The 25,748-nt window shown below is 43.5% G+C and overlaps 3 protein-coding genes across 4 annotated transcripts in view; 1 reads left to right on the top strand and 2 right to left on the bottom strand.

Moving 5' to 3' along the window:
- The first annotated feature begins 769 nt into the window (after positions 1-769).
- chtf18 (CTF18, chromosome transmission fidelity factor 18 homolog) lies at positions 770-14,766 on the top strand. Of its 2 annotated transcripts, XM_080880089.1 has the most exons (22): positions 771-1,006; positions 3,586-3,675; positions 3,754-3,904; positions 4,510-4,699; positions 4,826-4,918; positions 5,677-5,729; positions 6,458-6,599; positions 6,702-6,926; positions 7,014-7,111; positions 7,226-7,349; positions 7,433-7,569; positions 7,681-7,774; positions 7,853-7,951; positions 8,041-8,171; positions 8,727-8,841; positions 9,221-9,445; positions 9,572-9,721; positions 10,006-10,136; positions 11,569-11,713; positions 11,800-11,895; positions 13,026-13,095; positions 14,631-14,766. In XM_080880089.1, exons 1-22 carry the CDS (start codon positions 919-921, stop codon positions 14,750-14,752), a joined length of 2,769 nt encoding a protein of 922 aa, XP_080736215.1. In that variant the 5' UTR covers positions 771-918; the 3' UTR covers positions 14,753-14,766. The 2 variants fall into 2 exon arrangements, with proteins under 2 accessions (XP_080736216.1, XP_080736215.1); XM_080880090.1 differs by lacking the exons at positions 11,569-11,713; positions 11,800-11,895; positions 13,026-13,095; positions 14,631-14,766 and adding an exon at positions 10,548-11,501 and having other exon boundaries at positions 770-1,006.
- A 76-nt stretch (positions 14,767-14,842) lies between these two features.
- On the bottom strand, positions 14,843-17,573 carry gng13a (guanine nucleotide binding protein (G protein), gamma 13a). Its single transcript, XM_080880091.1, has 3 exons — positions 17,254-17,573; positions 15,378-15,482; positions 14,843-15,267 (listed from the first exon to the last, which is right to left on the bottom strand). The coding sequence occupies exons 2-3, from the start codon at positions 15,473-15,475 to the stop codon at positions 15,162-15,164; spliced, it is 204 nt and encodes a 67-aa protein (XP_080736217.1). The 5' UTR covers positions 15,476-15,482; positions 17,254-17,573; the 3' UTR covers positions 14,843-15,161.
- Positions 17,574-22,953: 5,380 nt separating this feature from the next.
- LOC308395740 (uncharacterized protein) overlaps positions 22,954-25,748 on the bottom strand; it is a 49,254-nt gene continuing 46,459 nt past the window's right edge. Inside the window, exon 21 of the mRNA XM_080880729.1 lies at positions 22,954-24,902. Coding sequence (XP_080736855.1) covers positions 24,806-24,902 — 97 coding nt within the window. The 3' untranslated portion in view covers positions 22,954-24,805. The remainder of the gene's footprint in view (positions 24,903-25,748) is intronic.

Genomic DNA, 25,748 nt, shown 5'->3' with positions numbered 1-25,748 from the left:
GCTATAAGGAGCAGATGGCGATGATGGAGACGGCCTGACGTCACGCACACCATCATCATTAATCTTTCTCTCACACAGAGCCACACAAAACCCCACTCTCACACTCGCAAAACACACAGCAACAGGTATGTGGTATTGGTAAAAGCGATAAGAATAACTGGTGTGCATAGAGGTCTGTATGTGTGAATGGGTGGATGACTGGTTGTGTAAAGCGCTTTGGGGTCCTTAGGGACTAGTAAAGCGCTATATAAATACAGGCCATTTACCATTTACCATTAATAATATAGTAATGAATAAAGAAAATCTTCTCTAGGGCTGGGAGATAGACTTTGATGTCAACACTAGTGCATTTTATTGGAATACTTGCAAGTTTGACTGCATTTTAACTAAATATGTGCAGAGTTAGTTGATGTTAATTCAAGAGAAAACCTTCCAAATTAATCCAAATTAAAATGTCAAAGAAGCAACTTCAAAGGTATATGCGCAAAAAATATTATCTGAATCGGGCAGGAAATGAACACATCCGAGCTATGTCACTAAAGAGAAGTGACAGCGCCACCCTCTGGTCAAACAAGCAGAAACAAGGTTTATCTATTTGAAATTGAAACGATTCTGCTTTAAGGGAGACAGCTTGGCACACATTTAGTCGCACTGTTACAGGGAAATGTCGGCATTTTTTTTCAGATATTCAGATCATTTAGCTAAGTAGTGTATGACGGGAAATAGGAAAGAACTGCGATAGCCAATCAGGAGTGAGGGCAACGGACTTACCCGGATGTAATACTTCATAACAAAAAATTTGCCGGGAACACGACTGTGCCAAAGCTACTGTCGAAGCTGAGAAAGAAGCTATCGGGGGAAATATATTTTTCCTGATTATTTAGCCGCCGTGTCTCGGGTTTTATCGGACCAGGCAAAATGGACGAATACGATGAACTGTTCGAGGTACACGACGACTTCGAGGAGCAGTTTGCCGACGAGCTGGAGGTGCTGGCTGAGATGGAGGGTGAGTCCAAAACACTCAAGTTACCAAAAGGGTAGCTAGCCTATGATTCAACTGTTAAATCGCCGAGCTACTTCTCGGAAACCGTCGTAGAAAAGTGGAGTTTTTGTTTAGGAGTAGACTTAATTTAGGGCTGCTTTGCTTTTGAACAGTGCGGCTCTTGAGGTGCGTTTAAATGGCTTTCAGGATCTTTGGGAAAGCTGTGTCAGTGAGTTCGGATCGAGCAAAACGCAACAAAAACAGACTCCGGGTAGAATAAAAAGAAATAGAAGTGCATACATTCAAGCTACAACATAATAGCACAAGATAAAGAAAAATAATAAATATAATGAAAATAGAGTTTGAGATATCTGTACAGGTGCAATAAAAAGTAGAGTTTGCAAATAAGACTTAGAGGCAGTGATTATACACTCACCCGTATATGTAGATATGTGAACGCACACATCTAGATATGTGTAGCTGTGACTTTATAAAAGTAAAAAATAGGTTATTAATATACAGTATATGTGTAGATATGTGAACACACATATCTAACCAGCTAGTCACGTCGTATCAATTGAATGCATTTAGGCATGTAAACACGGTCATGTATTCCAGAAACTGCTGATCTACTGGGGATTTCCTGCACAGCCATATTCAGGGTTTACAGAGAATGGCCCAAAAAGAGAAAATACCCAGTGGCAGTTTTCTCTGTGCCTTTTTGATGCCAGAGGTCAGAGGAGAAGGGGCCGACTGCTCTGAGCTGATAGGGAGATAAGTTGTTATTTGTATTATTGTTATTACAACAAGGTATGCAGAAGAGAATCTCTGCAGATCTGCATCAAACCTCGATGCAGATGTGCTACTGCAGACTTCACTTCTGTGAACTAATAACTAATAATAATAATTGTCCAAGCATTTCACTACATATCGTACTGTGTATGACTGTGTACGTGACAAATAAAAATTTGAATTTGCACTAATAACGGGAAAATGAGGCTGCACTTCACACGGGCTCATCATAACTGGAGAGTAGAAGACTGGAAAAATGTTCTCTGCTGTGACTTCAGTTGCTGTGTTCAAATTATAGGGCCAGACTTTACTCATAAACATAGACAAACATAGATCCATCCATGATTAAGGCTGGTGAATGTGAAATGTAGTGTGATATATTTTCTTGGCATACTTCTGAGTATAATTTAAACACCACAGAGAATCTGAGTGTTGTTGCTGACCATGTCCATCCCTTTATGACTATGGTATGCGCATCATCTGATGTCTGCTCCTGGCAAGATAACACAATTACCACAAAAGCACAGATGCTCTCAAACCGGTTTCTTGACCATGACAGCGAGTTCTCTGCATTCGAATGGCCTCTCTGCAATCCATTAGCTTGTGGTGGAACACAAGATTCTCATCATCGATCTACAGCTGACAAATCTGCAGCAACTGCGATGCTTTCATGTCAATATGGACCAAAATCTCTAAGGAATGTTTCCATCACTTTGTTGAAGCTATGCTATGAAAAACGAAGGAAAAAAGGGGCCTGAATGCTCTTTTTCTTATGCATTTTGGTCATTTCAGCCAGACCAGTGACTCCCCAGCACAGCCTTGGCCTTCCCAGTCAGCCTATTCAGTTTCTTGGTGTCACAGTTTCAGATGCTCCTACACCAGCAGATAACTGCAGAGGAAACCGGACTAGCAACACCAGATAAATCAAGTGAAGTTAACATTATCATCATCCAGCAAAACTAATTCGGACCCCTCTGACACCTCACTGATGGTGCTGTTCTGTTCAGGACTATACATCCAAGAAAATGCTGACTTTTGTCTCTGTTTGGTTTATTATTCCCTCAATGGGTGTGTGAACTCCATGATTATACATACTATGTGGTATTTGAATAAGACTTAAAGGACTAAACAAAGAATTTAGTTATGTCTATTCTGATGAAACAGGCTCCACACATCAGAAGATGTATGTAATCTGCTCCATTATTATCCCTAATAATTCCCCATATTAATGAGAAGAGTTTAAAGTAATCATTTACCACACAGTGGTACAGTTGTTCGTGATTCTGACATCATTAATTCATACTTATTCATAGCTATATACAATACCTAACCCTTTGTCAAACTGTATTATTTGTATGTATTGTTACGTTTATAAACCAGAGTAGAATATAAAATAAATTCTGAAATGCGATAACACGAGAACTGGTTGACAAAGTCCAAAGACATGCAGTTTGGTTCATTTTAAATTGTACATGTGAGTGCTCTCTGTCTCCAACCCCCGTGACCCCATAAAGACGGACTGCTCAGCTGGCTGTTTGTGGCTATATAAACATGCTGGGAACAGGGAAGTTGCAGAGCGCCCTCTGAGGACAGACTTTGCAACTTCAGCACCTATAACATGGTTGAAGGGTGTTTCTACCACTTCTTCATCCTCTTCATTTGTCAGCTGATCAGCAAACAGCCATACTGGTCTGATAGCAAATCGGTCAGGCTCAGGAGGATGGTGGTGATAAAGTTAAGATAGATAAAGTTAGGGTTAAGTCTCCAGGAAGTAATTAATGTATGATTTTATGTGTGCTTTAACATCGTAGACGAAACTTGCAAGCCGGGGAAACGCCACAGTCAGGGTCCAGGAGACGACATCTCGGATATAGAGCACCTGCTGGACAATCAGCCCATCAGTGAGTTCACCCTCGGGGTGCACCTGTATTTTTACACCTGTCTAATTTGCAGCTTTAATCTAAGCCTGCCTCTTCCAGCTCCAAAGGCAAAGCGACAGAAGCAGGACGTTGGTGTGGTCAAGCGACTGTTCAACGCAGCACAAGTTCAAGAGAGCAAAGTCCCTTCACTGAGTGATGACATCACACCGCCATCCTCTCCAGAGCACTATGAGCCCTCTCACGCCATCAGGTAGTTTTTTTTTTTAAATGATTTGTTTAGCATCATTGAATTTGACCTGTTTTACTCAGAGACACCTTCAATGTGTTTTATTTATTTATGTTTTATTTTTACCTTGATTTTTACTTATTGAGCTCATTTGCTTTGTTATATTGTGGCGATTTTATTGAACTATTGTATTGAGATCAATAATAGACATGTATTATATTAACATTCATCTGCATCTCTTTCAATTGATACCGGAGCAAAAAGATGTTCCTAAAAATCCCAAACATTTCTAGCGGAAATACATTTTAATGCAGAAACTCACACACAAGTAAGATGCACTTAAAAACAATACATGACAGTCATTTGAAGCAAAGTGGCGAGTATTGCTGGGGGCACAGCGGCGCACAGGTGCCTGAGGAGCAGATGTAGCTGGTGCTGAATGCAGTCGTCTTTTTTCCATCATATTTAAGCAGTTTCTGTTTTTGTCCTTGATGGGATTGTTGTACGTGGAGATGGGCATAACAATAACCTGCACGATAAAATTGTTATTTTAAAATCATACTTGTACAAAAGCGTGATTTCAGCCTTTAATATAAATCTGAGACTTCTGAACATGTTTTGTGTTCCAGCTCTACCCCTGCTGTGCTGGATATCAGCGGCTTTGCTGAGATTCCACTGACTCCACAGCGACCTCCCACAGCGGCGCCGGCATCCCTGCGTGTGCTGAAGCGACCTCCTTTAGAGGGAGACTACATCAGTGTGACGGACTCGTCTGGGAATCGGGTCTACCTCCGACAGAAAGAGAACGCAGAGACAAAGGTTAAATGCCCCCCGGTTATTTATCCGTGAGGCTGAATTTCGCACAGGCAGCATGTGCAGCAGCTGCAGCTTCCAGAGTTTGGTTAATATTTCTATTTCTCTCTACATTTCCATGTGTCTCTTCAGACAGCAGACTCCAGAATAGTACCAAACTCCCAGGGTGGACTGGGGCTGCTGGCAGTGCCGATAGGACTGCTGAGAGAGCAAGAAGCAGACAGGGTGAGTGACTCATTACCTTCCCTGCACCCAGTGTTAAAAAATGCATCTACCAAGAATATTTTTTATCCACTAAAATTGTGTTCATTTAAAAAAAAAGTGGATTTATATTGAAATCTATTAATAGAATTAATATTGACCTCAAAGATGACCTTAGATGTGCTTAAAGTATAAACTTAAAAGCAAATTAAGAAATCTCATCATCACGCTACTTACAGAGACCACGAAGTCCCGACCCTAACTCTGATTGGCTAGTGTTCTGTGTTAATCTAATGGCTAAATGCTAATAAGAAGATGAAGAAACCCAAGAAATAATCTTCACATATTCAGTTGTCGCAGCATCAGCTTTCCTCAAAGCTCAAAGAAGCATGAATGAAGAACACAAAGCGCAGCTTCAGTGGACAGCTTTCATGCTTTTTAACGCTCTGCTTCACTTTGTCATCGTTAACTTTTTAATTCTGCACAACAGGGGCTAAGTTGAAGGACTGGGAGATATAGAAGAGTAGCTTACTTAGCAGTTTTTCTACATGTACAGCTCTCATAGCTACAGCACGTAGTAGAGGGACTTTTCATCTGCTCGTCTCGTTATGGAAGATCTAAGAATAAGAGCGTTTAGATTTCCAGTGTGACAAAAGCCTATAAATATAATTCATTTGAAAATGTGTGATATAATGTAGGCGCTGTAGCCCTTACATTAATAGCAGAACATACAATTATTGTAAAGTCACATCAATGTCTCGTGTTCCTTTGAAATCTTGCAGCGCCACCAACAGGTTGTGGAGGAATCGCAGCGTCTTACAGAGCTGTTAGCCAGGTAACTCACTTCCTGTTTCACTCACAGACATCAACACACTCATGTGGGGCTCAAAAGAGGACACAGACTGGGCTGGTTGTAAAATAACAAAAACAGAAAACATCAGCTGAGACTGATAAGATGGCGTGAGTGGTGGAGTGGTTAGCGGTGTCGCCTCACAGCAAGTTCTTGGTTTACATCCCACCTGATGTCCCTGAGTGGGTTTCCTCAGCCTTTCTCCCACAGTCCAAACACAAGCACGTTATGTAGTTTGTGATTCTATATGGGTCGTGTGATATGGGGTAGATGGAGTGGTTGAAGTGCACAGAATAAGTGCTGTGTGATCCATCCATCCATTATCTGCCGCTTATCCGGGGCACGGGAGTATCAGTCTCAGAGGGGAAAATTAGACCTCCCTCTCCCCAGCCACCTCTTCCAGCTCGCCTGGGGGGAAACCAAGAGACATCATTTCTCCAGCCTGTCCTGGCTCTGGCCCGAGGTCTTCCCTCAGTCTGATATACCCAAACCACATCAACAGGCTCCTTTTGATGCGGAGGAGTAACCACTCTGCTTTGACCTGTACAACTGAACTCCTCACCCCATCTCTAAGGGAGCATCAAGCCACCTGTTGGAAGAAGCTCATTTCCCTCTAGTATCCACAATCTCATTCGTTTGAGACACATCAAGACTGAGTTTACATACACGAGCAGGAGTTTTAACTGCGTTTTTGTGTTTATGTCACATTCCAGCAGTGTAAACGACGCGTTAGTTGAGTCTGAAAACCCAGAAGATGAAGAAAACGAGGATCCAGAGGACACAGAGGGCCGAGCATCTCGGCTGTGGGTGGACAGATTTTCACCGCGTCACTACACAGAGCTGCTCAGCGACGATGTAAGTGATGTGCAGTGTTTCTGTGTGACTTTAAGGAGGAAAGCTTATTCTAAAGTCTTTGTGGAGGCGGCTTATTGATGTGGCGCGTCTTGTGTCGTTCAGTTCACCAACCGCTGTCTGCTCAAGTGGCTGAAGCTGTGGGACACCGTAGTGTTTGGAAGAGAGAGGAAGTCCTGCCCTGCCCGATCCGACAGACAGGCTGCCAATCAGAACGCATTTAAACCCAATCAAGGAAATCAGAATCAAAATCGCTTCAAGAGCAAGATTGAGGTGACCGAGGAGCTGCTGGAGGCAGAACTGGACCAGTACAAACGACCCAAATTTAAGGTCTAAAAGCTGCACATCTGTCACATCTGTTTGCATTTGATTACCTGGCTTTTACACACGGTGTGATTTATTTTGGCCTCTCTCCAGGTGGCGTTGCTATCCGGTCCTCCAGGTTTGGGGAAGACCACCCTGGCTCATGTCATTGCAAAGCATGCTGGGTACAACGTGGTTGAAATCAATGCCAGGTTAGTCACAACAATAATAAGTGAGCAGATAGTGGCAGTAAGTCATGGAGATGGCAGGTTTACTGTCATCCTCCTCCTTCACAGCCTCACTTGGCGTTGTTGATGTTTGTGCAGTGACGATCGCAGCGCCGAGGTGTTCCAGAAACGCATCGACACAGCGACACAGATGAAGTCCGTTTTGGGAGCCAATGAGAGGCCGAACTGCCTCATTATCGATGAGATTGACGGAGCACCTGCGGTACACTCCTGCTTTAAATTGGTAAAGAGCAGCTAATTGACCGCAGCCGTTCTTAATGCCTTGCCCTTTGATGTGCTCCGCAGGCCGCCATCAACATACTGCTGGCAGTTCTGAACAGGAAAGACGGACACGGGGGTGAGGCTGGCGCGGAGACGGCGAAGAAGAAGAAGAAAAGGGAGTCCATCTTACTGCGACCAATCATCTGCATCTGTAACGACCTGTAAGAGAAACTGTGGCATTAACAGCAGAGTGGGAACTGTGAATACCTGTTATTTGTTTTTACTTTATTTTTACTTCTTTATCGTTTTAAAGTCATCTGTTTCTTTTTAAGTTATGTCCCAGCTCTCCGGCCTCTCAGGCAGCAGGCTTTCCTCCTGGCTTTCCCACAGACTCAGCCTTCCCGCCTGGCACAGAGACTGGCAGAGGTCAGCATAGTCACAGATGCACGCACACATCTCGACACGCGCTGCTGATCCTTGTTTAAACGAAATCGCTGTTTGCAGATCTCACTCCGCCAGGGGCTGAAGGCAGACACGGGCACCCTGATGTCACTGTGCGAGAAGACCGACAACGACATCCGGTCCTGCATCAACACGCTGCAGGTGGGTGCCGCGGCTGAGAAGGAAAGCCCGGCAGATGCACAGCCAGTGTGAAGAATTCGGTGTAAACATGTGTTTGTGCTTCTGTCCAGTTCCTTCATAGTCGTGGCGTCAAGCAGCTGGACAGCAAGACGATTCAGAGCATCTCTGTGGGGCAGAAGGACCAGAACAAAGGCTTGTTCCATCTATGGCAGGAAATCTTCCAGTTACCACGTACAAAACGGTACGGCGAGTTCCCCGAGACAGGCCAGCAGTCTGTCACATGGCTAACACAGAGAGAGAGATGACGATTCACACCTATGGGTGTGAAAATTATGCAAATATCACTAAGTAAATAGATAAACCTTGAAGATAATCATAGCGCATATGAACTGAGCTTAGTATTAAAATGTCTTTTAAAGTCTTCAGTTGAAGCAGGTGAAAGTCGTAGGAAGCCTTGAAACGAGTCACTGTGTCTTTTCTTTTCCCTCCCTGAGCCTGATTCTGCCAGAGGTTTCTTCCTGCTAAAAGGGAGTTTTTCCTTCCCACTCTTGCCAAGTGCTTACTCACAGGCGGTCATGTGATTGCAGGGTCTCTACCTTACAATATAAAGCACCTTGAGGTGGCTGGTGTTATATAAATAAAACTGAATTGCCTGAAAAACAAACGACCGCCAGACCATCGTAAACAGTCATAAGATAATGTTAAATCTTTGGCACAAATAAAAGGTACAGCAGGTGTTTGAGGTGTGTAGAGGACCATATGTTGCAAATTACTGATAAATATTCATTATTTTCAGGAAACGTGTCGGTGAGGGGTTTGAGGACGGACCGGGTTCGGGAAGTGGAGCTCACAGGTTCCAGCACATCTTGCATCTGGCTTCGTCTAGTGGAGAATATGAAAAGGTTTCTCAGGTAATACAGGAAACTCTATGGGACCTGCTCTGCTCATTTAAAATTGCTTGTTATCTTATATCGGGCCCTCACGCCGCTCCTCAGCTCATCGATTGTCTGAAACGAGCTTCTTTAGCTCTTGCACCTTTAAACCGACTCTCTTCTGATTGGTTGCTTGTCATAAACAGAAGGTTTGAAAAGCAGGTGGGTGGGGCTTCTGAGTTTTTGGCTCACAGGGATTTCTTAACTCACGCTGACCTCAATGTTTGAAACTTTAACCGTGCTTAATATGAGCAGTACAGAAAAGCTGAGGAGGAGCACTGACTCATGTGGAAGTTTCCAGAATATAAAGTAGTTCATGGTTCACTGTGTAATGTTGCATTACATCTCTTTTCCTCAGGGTCTGTATGATAATTATCTGTCCATGCGTGTGAGGGACCCAAACCTCCAGAGCGCGTGCGAGGCGCTGGATTGGCTGGCCTTCTCAGACAAGCTGAGCCACGTGATTCTGCACGGGCAGAACTTCTCTCTGATGAAATACCTGCCCTTCCTTTCCATCACATTTCACTTCCTGTTTGCCCACACGAACGTGCCCCGCATCAGCTATCCCCACAGCCAGCACGAGGTACGACTCTCCTACACACACCTGTGCAGCAGTGCGAAGGAAAAGTGATAAAAGGAGAAGAACACGTTTTTGTTTGGGTTTTTTTAAGGCATCATTGCTGATCAGTCACTATTGTGTCCCGTCCAGGCCTCCTCCCGGCTCCTCAGCTGCAAGAACGCTCTGTCCACCATGTTGGCCGACACCCCAGCAAGCATCAGAGCGAGGATCAGTCAGCTCAGCCTGACCCTCGATATCCTCACCTTGCTTCTCGACATCATCTGTCCCAAACTACGGCCCGTATGTAAAAGCTTACATTGTAACCTTGGTACATGCCTGTATGTTCAGCCCAAACTCCAAAACTGTGCAAAATGTGCAGAATGCAATGATGATGATGCCTTTTTTTAAAACAAATCTATGGTTTTATGGTGCAGATCTTATAAACCTAAATTTTGCACATCAAACATTAAATTTGACAAAAAGCATTGTAAATGTAGGACCTGAAATGCCAGGTTTTAGCCTCTGTGTCTGCTTAGATAGATGTGGGTGGGTCATGATATCAAAGTTTCTTATTCTTCTTTCAGGTGAATCCACAGCTGTTCAGCAGCAGAGAGAAGGAGCAGATGCGTGAGCTGATCGACACCATGCTGGCATACAATCTCTCTTACAGGCAGGACCGCACTCCAGAGGGACAGTACACCTACGTGCTGGAGCCGTGAGTACACGCACACGTACGCACACTTGGCTGGACTCCACTGTACACTGGACTCATGCAGAGCTGATGTGTGTTTGAGGGGTGTTGAAGGTCACTGCTCTTGTCCACACTGTGGTTCTCTGCATGGAGGCTTAAGAGATTAATCCCCTTAACACCTGGTGGGCGTGTGTGTGTGTGTGTGATGGTCGTGGTTGAAGCAGGGTAGCAAGCAGTAAAGCCTCACCGTTGGATGCAGGTGAATGGAGGAGAGGATGGAAGGAGGGGCGGGTTTAAGTTAGATAGGTTAGTAGGCAGTAAGTGACGAGGTGGCCTTTTGAAAGGTCGAGGAATGAAAGGATAAAAGAAGAAAAAGAGCATTTTTAACTTGAGAGACTTTTACTTAATGTTCACCCTCATTTTTGTGATTCTGAGGATGCCGGCGCCTGCTGCAGTTAGAATGGGATAACCAGCTTGTTACCTCAGCCATGCCGGCCCGTGTGGAGGAGCAGCGGGACGCCCAGGACGGCTCCTTTCTACAGGCTCGCTGTGACGAAGTGCTGGTCACCAACGACTGGGGCCTGCCTCTAGTGCTGGCTCTGCTGCTGCTGCTGCTGATCTACACCTTTCTGTACCTGCCCTCTCAAGCGCACCACAACTCCACTCTCTGATATCTCACGCATAAAAGGCACAGAGTGCAGCCGTGGATCTAAACATTTAACATCACAAACAGCGGATGCGCTCAGGCAGGACAAGATTATTTGATTGGACTGCTCTCTTTTTGGCCGCAGTTGGTGATTGGTCATGTCGGACGCTGTGAGCAGGAGGAGATGTGCAGGGAAGAAGAGTGGGAAAGATGAGGAGAGGTCATTTAAAATAAACCCTAGAACTGATGTCTGCTTTCATGCAGAAGACTGTGTGTCCTTATAAATCCCTAATATGTCCTAATACGGTTAAAAATGAATTTAAAAGTAACCTGCGGCTAGATTTTAGTAATATGAAGTTTAACCAGTGTTGTTCATTTTTATTGTTTGTTACAGAACTGCTGTTGAATTGTGTGGATTCAGATGTTAAAGATGATATCTGCACATGTAGATGCTAATGATAACACGGTTGACATAACGCTATTCCACAATAAATAGCCGACTGAACCGTGTGACTGCTTTTATTGTATTTATTGGTCCACAGGGCTGTGAGTGAGAGTGTGTGTGTGTGTGTGGATTGAGTTGGAGATCAGCAGTAAGAGGATTAAAGTTTTAGAGAATGAGAGATTCTGGGTTTTATTCTGGGGGGGGAAACCAAAACAACAACCACGGCACCAGAAGTGGAAGCTCTTTGTTATTGTTCGTCATCTAACAGGGTTCAGCCGAGTGTCAGTTGCATCACAAGTGCATTTGTGTTTACTGCGTGTAAACAACGAGCGTCTCGTTTGTTTGTGTTTACTGCGGGTTTCCAGGCGCGTCGAGGAGGTGGTGAGGTTTCCAGGCCTGCCTCCGCGCCGCCAGCTGACGTACCAGGCCAAACAAACCATCAGCAGAGAGATGGAGCAGGAGAAGATGAGGAGGGCCGAGCAACTGATGCTGCTGCGAAACCCAGCACCGGTGAGACTCGGGCACGCGTAGCACCTGGCCCCGCGCGTGCTAATTAACGTGACGTGTTTGTAATGCGCCGTGTCTGTGTGACGTAGAAAGCGGAGGACAAAAAGAGCGCCGGTCCTAAAGCAAGCAGGAACCACCAGCAGAGGCTGGAGAACATCGTCAAGCAGACCACAGTGGAGAGCAGGGTGAGGCGCACAAACACTTTGACACGCTGTTAGCTGCTGGAAAATCACTGCTGCTCTGGACCAACACTGCCTGATAATATGGTCTGATTTGTAGTTGTTATTTTTGGCCTGAACACAGAAAAAACACTTATTTTTTTCTTTTATTTAAATAATTTATTTGTTATTTTTTTAACTTGAAAGTGCCCCCTCTTAACCTTTGATACAGTTCATGGGGGTGGGAGTGTATACCAGCTGACACCGGGGGGGGGGGGGGGGGGGGGGGAGGAGGAGAAGCACTACCGTAGGAGAAAGCTTTATAAACCACATACAGGCTTCGTTTATTTGTTCAAAACTGATCTTAAATTTTCTCTAATTTCTGATTGGTCCACATTAGCTGCACAACATGTTTGCCTTTTGTTTTGGTGATGTTGTCATAAAAAAAAATCTGAAATAATCCACTGGGATTATTCTTTAATTCTTTAAGATTATCATTTGGCACACTTTCATGGTGAAATGTTGTCTATTAGGAAGAACAACGTATTTCTGGCTGAAACCAAACACAATATATTGGCACAAATACCTCACACCAGCTGTTAAGCACGGTGGTGGAGGGGTGATGGTTTGAGGCGGTTTTACAACCACAGGAAATGGTCACCTTGTAGTCACTGAGTCATGCAAACTCCTCTGAATGCCTTCAACCTCAATATTGCTGCTAAAGTTACTGAGTCATGAGGTGTGCTTAGTTTTTCGCAGCACTGCACAAAAGAAAAAAAACACAGAGCTCAAGTTTCCACTGCCGGTAACATGTTTACTGTTATAGACTCTACTGTATGTTCAGGGTGTGGTCACTGTGCTCCTCACACATGTGGGTGTTAGTTGGTGCCTGCTGGTGGAGCCAGAGTGGAGCAGCCTGTCTGCACTGAGCCTAGATGAGTTATAATAGTTCCCTCTAGAGGGCAGGAATGAGGCTAATAAGAAGCCACTGGGTCACAGTCCCCGATGGAGACAACTGGGAAATTACGCTAATGAGAGAGAGAGTGTGTGTGTGATTGTTCACTGATATTGACCTCGTTATTGAGGACAAAGCGTTTGAAACTTCCTGTTTAACTTCATCCTTCTCATCACTTTGTTGTTGTGTTTGCGTCCTGCAGCCTGAGGTGGATTTCTTTGGTCGAGCTGTTGCCCCTAAACCCCAGAGACCACAGCCGTCATCAGACACAGGTACCTGACTTCATTTATCTCAAATGTGGAAAACACAGGCTGCTCTGATTTTTTTTTTAATACTTAATGCCTCGAAGCACATCAGGTCCACACGCACCAGAGGTAACAACTAATGTGTGTTATGTAACTTTGGTAATTAAGCGTTTTTGTTGCAGTCTGCAGGCAGAGCTGCTGGACTGCCAGCACTGTTACCACTTGCATTTATTATCAGATCTCTGTTAGCCAAACAAACTACTTTGCACAGCGCGATCCTTATATTTATGCATCAGCCAATAGAACAAACATACTTAATATTTATTTCCTAAAATGTACATTAATAATAGTGTCCAGCATTCCTCAAAATCAGTTTACTACATTTTCCTGAGATGTAGCAGTTGTAGCCCTTGGATGCTAATAAAACTCTTCAAGGTCATTTCTGAGCCTGCTGGTGCTTTTGAGTCAGTGGAGGCAACTGTGACTGTTGTTTGAATACATTAAATCTCCACCCCTCCTGCAGTTCTGGAAAAGTGCATCATCGTTAGCTCAGGACCCGTAACATGTCTCTGTGCATGTCTTATTTACCGTATGACCAAAAAGTCCCATTAAAAGCACTAACCCTCCTGAAACCACACCATCAGGGGCATTGATGAGCAGTGTAATCAGGGTGGAAACGCAGACCTGTGGTCATTTGTAGGTCAAAGCAGGATTTATTTACTAAAACAGGCACAGCTCCACATCCTCTGTAATGCTTCCCAGACTTTTATTTTGATTGGATCGGTTTGTGGAGAGGACTGAGAAGCACTAATTTGGATCTGGTGGCGTCAACGGTATGCATCAGTACTTTAGATGGGTGCATAGTTGAATTATGCAATAATGTGACAACAGTGTGAGAGTGAAAGGATGCTATGGATTAAATGATTATCAGTCTGCAGCTTTCATCGTCTTTACAGAGCTTTATGTTGAGCCACAGATACACAGATATTTACGCCGATGGATCAGATTTTTATTGTACTTGCGGCTTCAGCCTCACTGCTCTCATAGTGTCGTTTTTACACTACAGCAGGCGGCTGTTTTCACTGGAAGACACCACTGTTAGCAAGTAGTTAGCATTTAGCTCCTCAGGAGAAGGAGACCAAAAGTAGAGCTAACAGAACAAGTTAAAAATAAACTGTAAATAAACAGTGTTGCTGCCTAACTGCAAATTTTCCACTGGAAGTTGAAGGCTGATGATGTTCATAACTTATTTCCACCTCCTCAAGTCCTCCATCCAAAAAAAAAAAGAAAAAAAAAAAAGAATTCACCCTTAGTGTGAAACTGGAGCTAAACTAGTTACACAGATCAGCATCGGCTCTGTTGTGGGATTTATTGATGTAAAAGTCATTGGTTTGAGCTGAAATGACAGAAAACTCTTTGGTTTAAGAAACTTGGACTGGAAAATTTATATTAATTGAAGTATGAACTTTTTAATTCATTGTGAAAAAAGCCACCAGCTTAATCAAATATGAAAATACTTGGACCCGAATGAGTGCACTCAAAGCCTGTTTGTGTCTCCGCAGGTGAGAAGAGAGCAGATCTATCTATGGGGACAGCAGTGGGCAACAGTGACGTGTGGTTCCGGTTTAATGAGGGCATGTCCAACGCTGTCAGACGAAATGTTTACATCAGAGATCTGCTGTAGCGCGCACACACACGCGCACACACACGCTACTGTCTCATTCTCAGCTGCACTTGTTGTTGTATCATATGAAAGAATCTTAATCAATGCGTGTTAAATTCAAAACAGTCTTTATTTGGATTGACAGTGTAAAGAGCCAATAAAAAGGTGCTGTTCATCAAAACAAACCTCTAGAAAGCTACTCGGTGCTGCACACTCACACATACACTCGTCTCCACAGAAAGCATTCAGAGAAAAGCGGTGATAGCACTGATCGTGTGTGTGAGCGAGCATGTGAGTTAGTGCAGTGCGTCATCCTTCAGTTTGTATGCATCCGTGATTGTGTGTGTGTGTGTGTGTGTGTGTGCGTGCGTATATATTTATATATATGAGTGTGTATGTGTGTGTGTGTGTGTGTGTGTGTGTGTGACCGCTAGAGAATCACACACTTGCCCTTCTCCACCCAGGGATTGGCTCTCATGAGCTCCGGATTCAAAAATGGATCTTCACAAACACATCCCTCGATCCATTTCACCAGCCTACAAAAAAAGATAAAAGAAAGAGAGAGTCGTACGGTCAGCAACGGGTCACACGCTGTACTGAACAGAGAGGGAACGAGTGTGTGTGTGTGTGCAGCAGGTGGACTCACTCAGTGACAGTGATGGAAGATTTCTCTCTGTTGATTGCCAGCTGATACTGAAGGCTTTCCACTTCGCGCTTCATCTGTGGGATGTCCCACTCCTCCATGATGCTACTGTTGTGTATACACACAAACACACACACGCAGATCAGAGACTGAAAGAGCACAGCTCTACTACACAGATGATTAAAGCTTGTTTTTGTTTTGCAACTGCGCCAATTTTAGAGTGCTAAAAGAAGTAAAAGCAGCCGACTGATCCTGCTCCAGCTCCTTTTTGAAGCGGGAGTATTTTTGTTGTCGCTTCTGCTCTGAGTCATAATTCACTGCGTGGATAAGCTCTGCACAGAGAACCAGTGTTGTGTTATTTTCTAATTTTTCAAAATAAAACTCACGTTTAAAAAAAAACTAATAAACACAACTTTTTGCAAACATTACTCTAACAGGTGTAAATTGCGCTCGTGTTGTGGACTATTTTCAGCTGTGGATGAATACGATTTTACTGGCTGTTGACCTCTGACTCCAGAAGGATGGTTTGTGTGGGATTAGGCATACAGCAGTGTCCATGTACATATTGGAGAAGCAGGTTTCAGAGAGACTGCCAGTAAAATGATCAGAAGTAAAATAAGTAAAAGGGCTTGACTTAATTAATGAGGTGGGAGGAGTGATCCAAATATTGATAGTATCGATACCAACACTGATACTGGCATCAGATTGATACTGCCGCAACAGGATTTGATATTTTGTTTCTATTCTCTCTTTTTAAAAAAAAGAAAATATATGCTTCAAACATGCGCTATGAAAAATGTCTCAACCTTTGTGTTGACTGTCGCATCTATTTTATTTATAGCCTAGAGCAAATTTCAGCACGTTTACATTCCAGGTCTTCAAAATACATAAAAAGCTTAAAGTTGTGTTATTGTTGTGTTAACGCGTTATTGTGGAAAGTTCAAAATCAGTGATTTGGTGATCATTAAAACGTGTGGAGAATTTGGCAAATCTGATTCAACTCTTACATTATGCCACACTGCTCTGCCCTACACGAGCTGCCTTTATTGGTTAAAAGTATCGGTAATGGTATCGGCAATACTGGCCCTGTATTTACTTGGTATTGGATCGTACCAAAATTTGCAGTATGGGACAGCGCTAGTGGGAAAATATGACGCCACATTAAAATTGTGCTTTCCTCATTTTGTTAGGTTTATCCATTGTATTTGAATCCTGTTGACATGTAAAATGTTTATACTAGAGCAAGAATAAACTGATTCGTTTAGTGGAGACGGAAAGCACAAAGAAAAACAGTCACAGAGCGAATTTCTTAAAAGAAGAGCAGGTCATGAACTGTTTTCCATTTTTCTCTCTCTTGTTCCCAGAAAAAGGATCGAGTTACACCATTTAAATGTAAATAATCAGGGTAAAACGCGTTTTGTCTCTTTCTTAAGACACCTCAGGATATTTTAATATATTTAATGTTAGAAAACAGGTCTCGTGTTCTTATCTTATTTGTATTACTTGTGCCCTGCCCCACCCTGCCCCAGGCCACATTACAGCAGCAAGACACAGCCAGAGAGTTCAATCATGGATCGGTTAAGCCCTCTCTACTGGAAGCTGTCTCCCTCCTCCTGCTCTTCATCTTTTTAATGGATCTAAGTAGGTCGGCTGCCGGTGCCGGTTTCCACCACCAGCATCCATCCTGCTGCGCTTCTCCACCAGCCAACCGGTCCATGAAAAGGCCTTCATCATTTAATTACAGGCAATGCTACAGCCCCATCACGGTCTTCCTCCCATTTTACAGCAGCTTCTGTCCTCCCTCTCATAAAGGAAGGACATAAATGTACCTCGTCGTGAACGTGTGGTGACAGCGAGTGAATGACAAAGCCGCTCTTACCGTCAGGCCTACCGGGGAGAGGACCGCTGTTCGAGTGTGTGCGCTGCCGGGTGCAGACCGGGCTTCAGCGGCGGCGAGGACCGTTCAGGGCCGGGAGTCGGTGGCGTTTCACCGGTAGATGAGTACGGAGTCGGTGGGGGGAGGAGGCTGTGTGAGTATATGCGTGTGTGTGTGTCGGCTCTCCGCTGCGTAAAGGCACTCCTCTGCGCTCCTCCCCGGTAAAGCTGGATGCTTGCGGGGGCGGAGAGAGAAAAAAAAAAAAAAAGCACCAGCGCCTGCTTTGACAGTCAAACGAGAGCCGGAGCAGACGCACCTGTATGGAAATCCGAGCACGCAATGAGCCTCAGCGCAGGCAGGGAAAACGCAAATGAGTCGCTCCGAAGGGAAAACACGCAGGGAGGTCATTTTCTATTCATGTGACCGGAGGCTATGCCTGTTTCTCCTCCGAGGCCCCCACAGAAAGTACCAGAACAGTACTTTGATTTTTTTCTTTACTCAGCTCTGGTACAGACCATCAAAAACACCTGACCTCTAATCTAAACACGTTTTCCTTCTCTCTAATGCTGCCATTGTTTTGACCACTAAACTTATTTTAACCTTCATCATGCGGATGGGTGCTTCATCTTTTCCCAGGACACTTTGACATCTGCATGGATTGAACAGCAGATTCTTAATTAGTCACCCTGCTGTACCTCCCAGTGCACAGCTGTGCTTTTAAATATCCAAAGACTGTCTAGTTAGTATGACTAGACTGCAGCTGTACCCACTTTGTTCTTTACTCTTAAGGTGGTGCACCTGTGGTATCAGTTTCTAAATCCTGCACCACCTAATAAAGTTTCATCTTATCTCATTCTCGAATTCACAAACTCATGGTGGATGAATTTGGCCTAAATCTTCATTTTTGGCTTTAATCAGGCATCAGAATTTCAATAGAATGACACCACCACAGAGACCATTCAGAAAACGAGAGTTTAACTTTTATTTGGCAAATTTGAAAAAGTATTTTTAAATAACTGCATAAAACAACATCCTCCTGTCCCATAAAATCATCTTTGCTGGGTTTGTCCTGTGAGCAGCTTCCCCATCTGGTGACGACATCTGAATACCACACCTGAAAGACACAAATACACATTCATGTGAGTGACAGAAGGAGAAAAGCAAAACAAGCCATGAGCTGGAAGTTCACATACACGAGGTGTTGAGTTTTTCTCGTCACTGGCTCTCCCACATGCATCGCATATAAACAGACTTACCGTAAAGAAACTAGATCACCATCTGCCATCCTGAGTCGGGCTGTAAACAAGAGGAGCAGCTCAGTTATTATTCACATAAAGACATTCGTAGCATCACATGGTATTACAGGATTACTCCAGAAGCCTCAGAGAAAAGCTGGAATCAGGAGCTGAAGCTCAGCTCTCATAGTAGGTGTCAGAAAAGATTGTTTAGTTTGTCATCACAGGCTGAAAATGTTCGAGTACCAGCATCTTATACAGACTCACCTGATCTCAGACCAGCATGAAAGCCCATTTCTCAGGACCATGTGGCAAAATACAGCCTACTTCCAGTCACCTTCCTCTCACCTGGAAAACACAGTAGTTGTTTTTAAAGATGAAGGCAACGTGACAATTCATCATAAAAACATTTATCATAAATAACTGAGCCTCAGAGAAAAGCTGGAATCAGGAGCTGAAGCTCAGCTCTCATAGTAGGTGTCAGAAAAGTTTATTTAGTTTGTCGTCACAGGCTGGAACCGGTTCGTTTGTTAAGAGAAGAAGAAAGAAGAAAAAAGGCTCACCGGCTGTTTTCTTCTTGCTCTGCTTTCATCTCCAGGTGATCACGTTGTTCTCCGACTGCATTCAGCCAGCCTTCAGTCTGCTAAACAGCCCTGTGCATTCTCCAGCCTCTGCACTGTCATCCAATCCCACCGTGAAGGCTGAAAAACAAGACACAAACACAATGATCTTAATCATGAGCAGAAGGCACTTCATGCGCTTTGGAAATTGATTACTGGAGCCTCAAATGACTTGCAAATCTTGCTTTGTTGTAGTAAAACAGGCTGAAAGGCACATTTGTAAAGGTCGCACGGCAGAAGGAGCTTTTTATTTTAACAGAGACAAATCCAAACGCCCCCCCCAAAACCCTTCAACCAACCGCTACGAGTGTGTACAACCGAGACGATGTGTGTAGTAATTCAGAAACTGCGTCATGAGTTTGTCCAGCAGTGTTGCTCAGACTTTGAGGGTACTCACTGTCTGCAACATGTAGCATAAACTGTATATAAAAGGACACAGTCAGTGACACTTTGACTTTATGACACCTCAAGCAAAAGATTTCTGGCATTACCATTATTATTAATAATAATAAATTTTTAAACCAGACACTCCCAAATTTCCCCTTGTGGGACAATTAAAGGATTATTCTATTCTTATTCTTTGTAAATAGCACATCTGACTGTGAGACTCACAGGCCCATTATACTCGCCCTCATTTGCTAAAGTGTCGTCATATGCCACACTTTGGCATTGTGTCAGCTGGTTGGCACATCTCAATTTTTTTTTAAGCCTCACATGAGAGCTACCGCCACTGTGTTGAAAATCTGAGTGTATGATCGTGTCACTGTTAATAATGAAATAAAACCCTTCTCTGCTTCCAGTGTTGATGTCTACACCCACAATGTAGCAGTGGCAACATTGCAGTGTACTCATACCCTTGGTGTTGGTGTAAATGCTACAGAGCTGTGGCGACATCACCATTTGAGCACCACATAACCAATGCAGCAAGCATAAAGGGGCCCAAGCAGGTCCACTGTAAAGCATATCCTGCTTCATCAGGTTTATTAGCAATGAAACAAATTCTTCAGGAAAATGTTTGCTTCTTTCCTCTGACCTCAGTAATGTCATTTTTGCATAGATGTCTAGAAAGCTGTTTACCCCCTGCTGACAATTAGGCAAAAGTGCAGCTCTAAGGCATTTAATAACGTTCAGGCGCCAATGTTATGTCCATCTTTTATATACAGTCTATGACATGTATCAGGCTAAACACACAGCTGAGCATTCATACACAGAAAGAATGCATTAATTAAATGTGTAATGAGTGAATCAGGGAATCTTTTACTTTGCGCAGAATTGCTTAAAATATTTGTTGCAGAATTGAACAACAACTGGTTCCACAAAGACGTGAAAACCGTGACCCTTAAAGTAATTTTGAAGAATAGCTAAATGGATCCGTCATTTAACTAAAGTGTTGCTTAATCCAGTGAATGCACTTTAAAAATCGGAGCACAAGTTCTACTTTATCGCCACATGGTTGCACGTGCTTGCGATGTAAGTCGCTGTACACTTCCTCCACGTGCAGACCCAGTACTCACCTCGTTCACTCTTAACCGCCGTCCTTTGAAGTATTTAGCGAAGCAGACCAGATCGTTTCGGCCTTTTTTGCTTCCATGTTGTGTGTTTATAGTATATAGTCTTCAAAGGTCCATCGTCTGCTCGGGCTGAGAAGGAAAAGACCTGCATGCCCGCCTGAAGTCCCTCACATACCCTCTCAGGGTTAAAGCCCCTCCCCCGTGTCCTATCATTTCCGGACTAACTGTTAGCTGCAGAGCTAGCTTAATTGTTTCTGCTGGGGGGGGGCCGCTTTTTTTTGTCCCTGTTTTTGTTTACTGGGTCTTCATTGATATGCGGGCATGAGAACAACGAGTTATTGTAAACTGTAATTAGAAACAAAGTTAACGCTGTCGGCATATTTCAGATGCGCAAGGTCCAAGGCATCATGGGACTTGTAGTTCATCGTGGTCAATGAACCCTTTCAAGCCTGAACCATTATAACTGCCATAAAATCCTTTTCTGACTTTCTTTCTTTTTTTTTAAATTGAGTGTTTATTGAAACTTCTGACTTTTTACAATCATTTGCTACATCTGGCATTTTTCTTTTTTTGGTAATTTATTAGGAATTTCAGGCAGGAAATTAAGAAAATTCAAGTATCACTAGTTAATAGTTTGTAAAAAAAAAAATCTCTCTCTCTCTCTCTCTCTCTATATATATATATATATAGACCTTTAACTCCCAGCAGGCATGATGACATAACAGGACAATGTGGATAAACTCAAAAAGTGCAACCACAGATAAACCCAGCCTGCATGTCAGCATCCTTTAATCAGTTGGGCCCCTGTACCTGTGTGCACATATCACATGTAGAAAGCCATGTTAACAACAAACACCTGTCTGAAAGTGTAAAATCTCACTGAGAATAATACTATTAATCATGTACTGGACTTTTCATTGGGTGAACAAAAGGTGTGGCTCCTCCTATGGTGCAGTGAAAAATCAGTGCTGCACAGGAATGTGCCTGGAATTTGTTTTTACACGATTTGAAGGTTATAAAAACTGGCCTGTCACCTTATTTGTAGTTTTACCTGTCAACAGCAATATACCATATGTAATTGTAGTTAACTGGCATAGCTAGATCTGCAGAATATAGAAACAATGTAGTAATAAGACTGGATATATAATATAATGTTGACTGCAGACTCACTTTGTTAGGTGCACCTGTTTAACTGCTTATTAATGCTGATATCTAATCAATGACAGTGCAGCAACTCAGTGCATTAGGCATTTAGACATGGTTAAGATGACCTGCTGAAGTTCAAACTGAGCATTGGAACAGAGAAAAAAAGCTGATTAAAGTGACATGGCTGTTGGTGCCAGACAGACAGCAGATATTTCAGTAACTGCTCATCTACTGGGATTTTCCCATACAGCCATTTCTAGAGGTTACAGAAAATGTTCTGAAAAAGAAAAAATATTCAGTGAGCAGCAGATCTCTGTGTAAAAATACCTTTTTGATGTCAGAGGTCAGAGTGTGTAATGAATGCTATGCAGAAGAGCATCTCTGAATGCACAACACCTCAAACGTGGAAGCAGATGGACAGCAGCAGCAGAAGACCTCACCGGTTGTCACTCCTATCAGCTAAGGAAAGAAAACTGAGGCTGCGATTCACCAAAACTGGTCAGGAACATTATGCAGGATGGGTCCATGAGTCCTCCATTAGACACTTCATTTCCTTCATCCTGGTGTTTTCTTCTGCTGCAGGTTGTAGGTTTTTTTTGTTTTGTTTTTTTTGCAGTTTCTGCATATTCGAAACCTGTCACACACATCTCCGGTAATTTCAAGCACTGTACAGCTCATTTAAGTTATAGAGTCTGATTGAAAAACAAAGGCCAGGGCAACATTTCCTTAATATTAGCTGGCAAACAATCACCAGCATTTCTAATGGGGGTAATCAACCCCTGTGTCCCCACTGAAATCCCCACATATGGCAAAGGCATTTTCTTTTTTCCACATTGCTTAAATTTCTGTGTCACACGTCAGTGAGTAGAAATAGCCAAAATACACATTACCTGTTCAGTTATATTTTATCGCTGTACGCTCGGGTTTGGGTAGGTAATAAATCTTGTTCTGCAATTTATAACAGTATTTTGCCTGAAAATTCAATGCATTCGGTCTTAAAAATGGAGATAGATTCACTTAGGTTTCTGATTCTTTTGGAGAGCATTCCAAAAGCAGCAAAATTATTACCAGAGGATTTTCCACTGACATGTTCTGCCATTGTGTGCGGGTGAAGTGACTCGGGCGTAATCAGGCCTGCTGTAGAAGGCGAGATGCAAAAGAACAACTGCGAAAGAGTAGCATCCGGTTTATTTATTTTTTTTACATTTATTCTCATCACAGCTGTACAGGAATGCATCGTCACAGCAGAAACACAACCTAAACCCAACCAACATGGCACAACAGCCGTCACAACACATCCAGAACTCGACCAGAAGCTCACCTCAATGCCTACAGCCATTATCGTTATTGTTATTATTAATAGTATTCACATAGATCCATCTGTCTCTCAAATATATCATCTTTGTTTTCAAAGAGCATAAAAATACAAGTGGACTCTTCATTGGGGGATGAACACTGGTGGTTGATCCACTGTCTGGCTAACACTGGGGGGGGGCTCTGAGTGGGCCACTAAAAACCAGGGATTCAAGGAGGAGCGGAGCCAACTTATTACAGCTTACGGGGGGACTTACATGGGCTGGTTTTAAATGGGGTAGACAAGCTGACTAATTTTAGAGGTCGTATATAGAAGCTATTCAGACATCACAGACACAAAAGGGCTTGTAAGGAACCCAAAAAAACCCCAATAAATATGTTAAAGTATGGAACAAAAACCAAACAAACCAAAAAACTGAATATATGAAGAACACTACGAAGGCACAGAGAGATGTAGAGTTAACAAACCAGACACAGAGGGAGATTGTAAAAAAACAAAAAGTGGGGGAGACGAGATTCAAGGTGGGCCAATTAGAGGCAGTTTCACTAACCAACACTAGAGGGAGCCATAACAGCTCAAATACCCAGGTATACTATAAACTCTATGTATGTATACTGGATGTACTATATAAAGCATTGAAATATAGGTTTATCTTTTATAAACACTGTTCACTGCAGCAGGACAAAGGGATATACCGCATGAGTGTGCTTGTAAATATTTATATATATATATAATATATGTTCATGGGTGTGGTGTGTGTGTGTATGTGTGTGTGTGTGCAGATTAATTTTCAAGCAAACCTCCGCAGCTGGAGTTAACCGCCAACAAAGCTGAAGACTAGCAAGATGTAATAAGTGTGTGCATGTGTGTGTGCGTGCGAGTGTCTCAAAACTCATGGACACACATCTATATCATCTTTCTGATCATTACAACAACTACTGTACGAGAGGGAGGACACTGACGTGAGCATCAGCAGGGACTACACACGACGACGACAACGGCAACGGCAGCAACAACAACAACAACATGAACAGAGACGACACACAGGGAGTCAGGAAGTCCGGCTAACCATAATCCTCCACTGGAACAGAAGAGAAATAGAGGCTACGAGTTGACTGGAAAAATGCATCCTTTTGACGCTGCAGGAGCGAATCGGGCACAGAAAGCGGCCCGCCTCTCTCCCCGTGTGCTTTTATAAATCTTCTTGGACGTCTCATCAGTATCTACCTTGTCTATCTATGTATCTAGCTATCTAGCTATCTCCCTGCCAGATGGATAGTGTGCTTATTTTGCAAGCAATATGCTTATCTGCTGTCTCCCTGTCTGACTGAGTCAGCATGTCGGTCCAAGTCTGTAGAGATCAAAGGATGAGGAAAATGATTGTGCTTCTCATGGTTCACACAGCCATCTGAGGCCGGGTGGCAGCGGAGGCGGCAGCGGTGACATGCTGAGCTGCAGAGGTCAGAGGTTGTGTGGGAGCGGCCTCCTTGCACCAGGAGGCGTACTAGAGCTACTGCACCAGACAAAGAGGACCCCCCCCCCCACTCCCCTCGTCAGTACTGTACAAGGCTACATGAGAAAGCGCTCACGCACGCACGAGGGGGCGCACGCTCGAACACACACTCTCCGCGCCGGCACTGAGCCTCGGGAGAGTTTTCTTACACCTACGCATGATGAGGGGGGAGGCGAGGGAAAGGGCTTGTAGGAAAATGAGATGCGTGCAGCAGATCAGTCCAGCATCGCATCCAGTTGGTCTGCCAAGTCGTCAAACATGCTGCCAATGTCGTCCAAGATGGAGACTGTTGCTTTTTTTCCGGAGAGAGAGCTGGAAGTTGGGCGAGAATAAAAGAAGGGTTCGGTTAGTGCTGAGGCATACAGCAAAGAATCAGAGATGGAAAGTGGAGGGATTTGAGAGGATGCAAATATCTAACACTGATCGCACATTAGCTACTTTGAATGACCTTCTGTGACCTAAGTTGTCACCGGTGATGACCTCTAACCCCAGGCAATAAGAATATGTATATTTTGTTTGTTTGTTTTTGTTCAAATTTTAAGTTCAAGATAAAGTTTTGGCAGTCAGGGAACAAAGAAATAGATCATAGCAAAAGTTTTTCACATTTCTTTCAAAATACAGGGTTAAGGTCTTATTTCCACCAATAAGGACTTAGACCAGCTAACATTCCAGCTCCTGAGTATAAATTCCGTGCGATGTTGGATTAAGTGGTTGTGCAAACTGTCTGCAGCATTTACCAGTGCTGCTTCTTGCATGCACCCTCACATAAAACCACGTGGAGATATATCCAGAGGTGTGAATGTGTGTGAAGCAGATTACTTCCTGTTGCATGCTGCATGTCAGACAGTCCTGACCTAATTCTCCCAAAACTGTCCAAAGTTCATGTGTTTAAGCTTGTTCTGTGTTGTGCTTATTCACTTGTGAATACAGGGCCGGTATTACCGATACCAGCATCAACACTAATGCTTTCAATTATACATAATACTTTTAACTTAGAGTAGTGTGTCATGATTCATGAGGTGAGTCATCATCAGTTTGCAAATTCTGAACACACTTTGCTGATCACTAATTTAACGATTTAAATGAGCTATAGGCTATAAATAAAACAGACCTGACAGTCAACACAAAAAGGTTGAGACATTTTTCAAAGTGCATGTC

Source organism: Rhamphochromis sp. 'chilingali' (assembly GCF_963969265.1).
Source record: "Rhamphochromis sp. 'chilingali' genome assembly, chromosome: 4".
NCBI classification, from domain to species: domain Eukaryota; kingdom Metazoa; phylum Chordata; class Actinopteri; order Cichliformes; family Cichlidae; genus Rhamphochromis; species Rhamphochromis sp. 'chilingali'.
The sequence above is the reverse complement of the archived record's forward strand: the minus strand, read 5'-3'. Positions and strand labels throughout refer to the sequence as shown.

Coding starts and splice junctions, on each gene's coding strand:
- chtf18 (XM_080880089.1), top strand. CDS start 919: ATGGACGAATACGATGAACTGTTCGAGGTACACGACGACTTCGAGGAG. Junction 5,730..6,457: donor CTTACAGAGCTGTTAGCCAG/GTAACTCACTTC, acceptor GTCACATTCCAG/CAGTGTAAACGACGCGTTAG. Junction 7,952..8,040: donor CCTGCATCAACACGCTGCAG/GTGGGTGCCGCG, acceptor GCTTCTGTCCAG/TTCCTTCATAGTCGTGGCGT.
- gng13a (XM_080880091.1), bottom strand. CDS start 15,475: ATGGAGGAGTGGGACATCCCACAGATGAAGCGCGAAGTGGAAAGCCTT. Junction 15,268..15,377: donor TCTTCCATCACTGTCACTGA/GTGAGTCCACCT, acceptor CTTTTTTTGTAG/GCTGGTGAAATGGATCGAGG.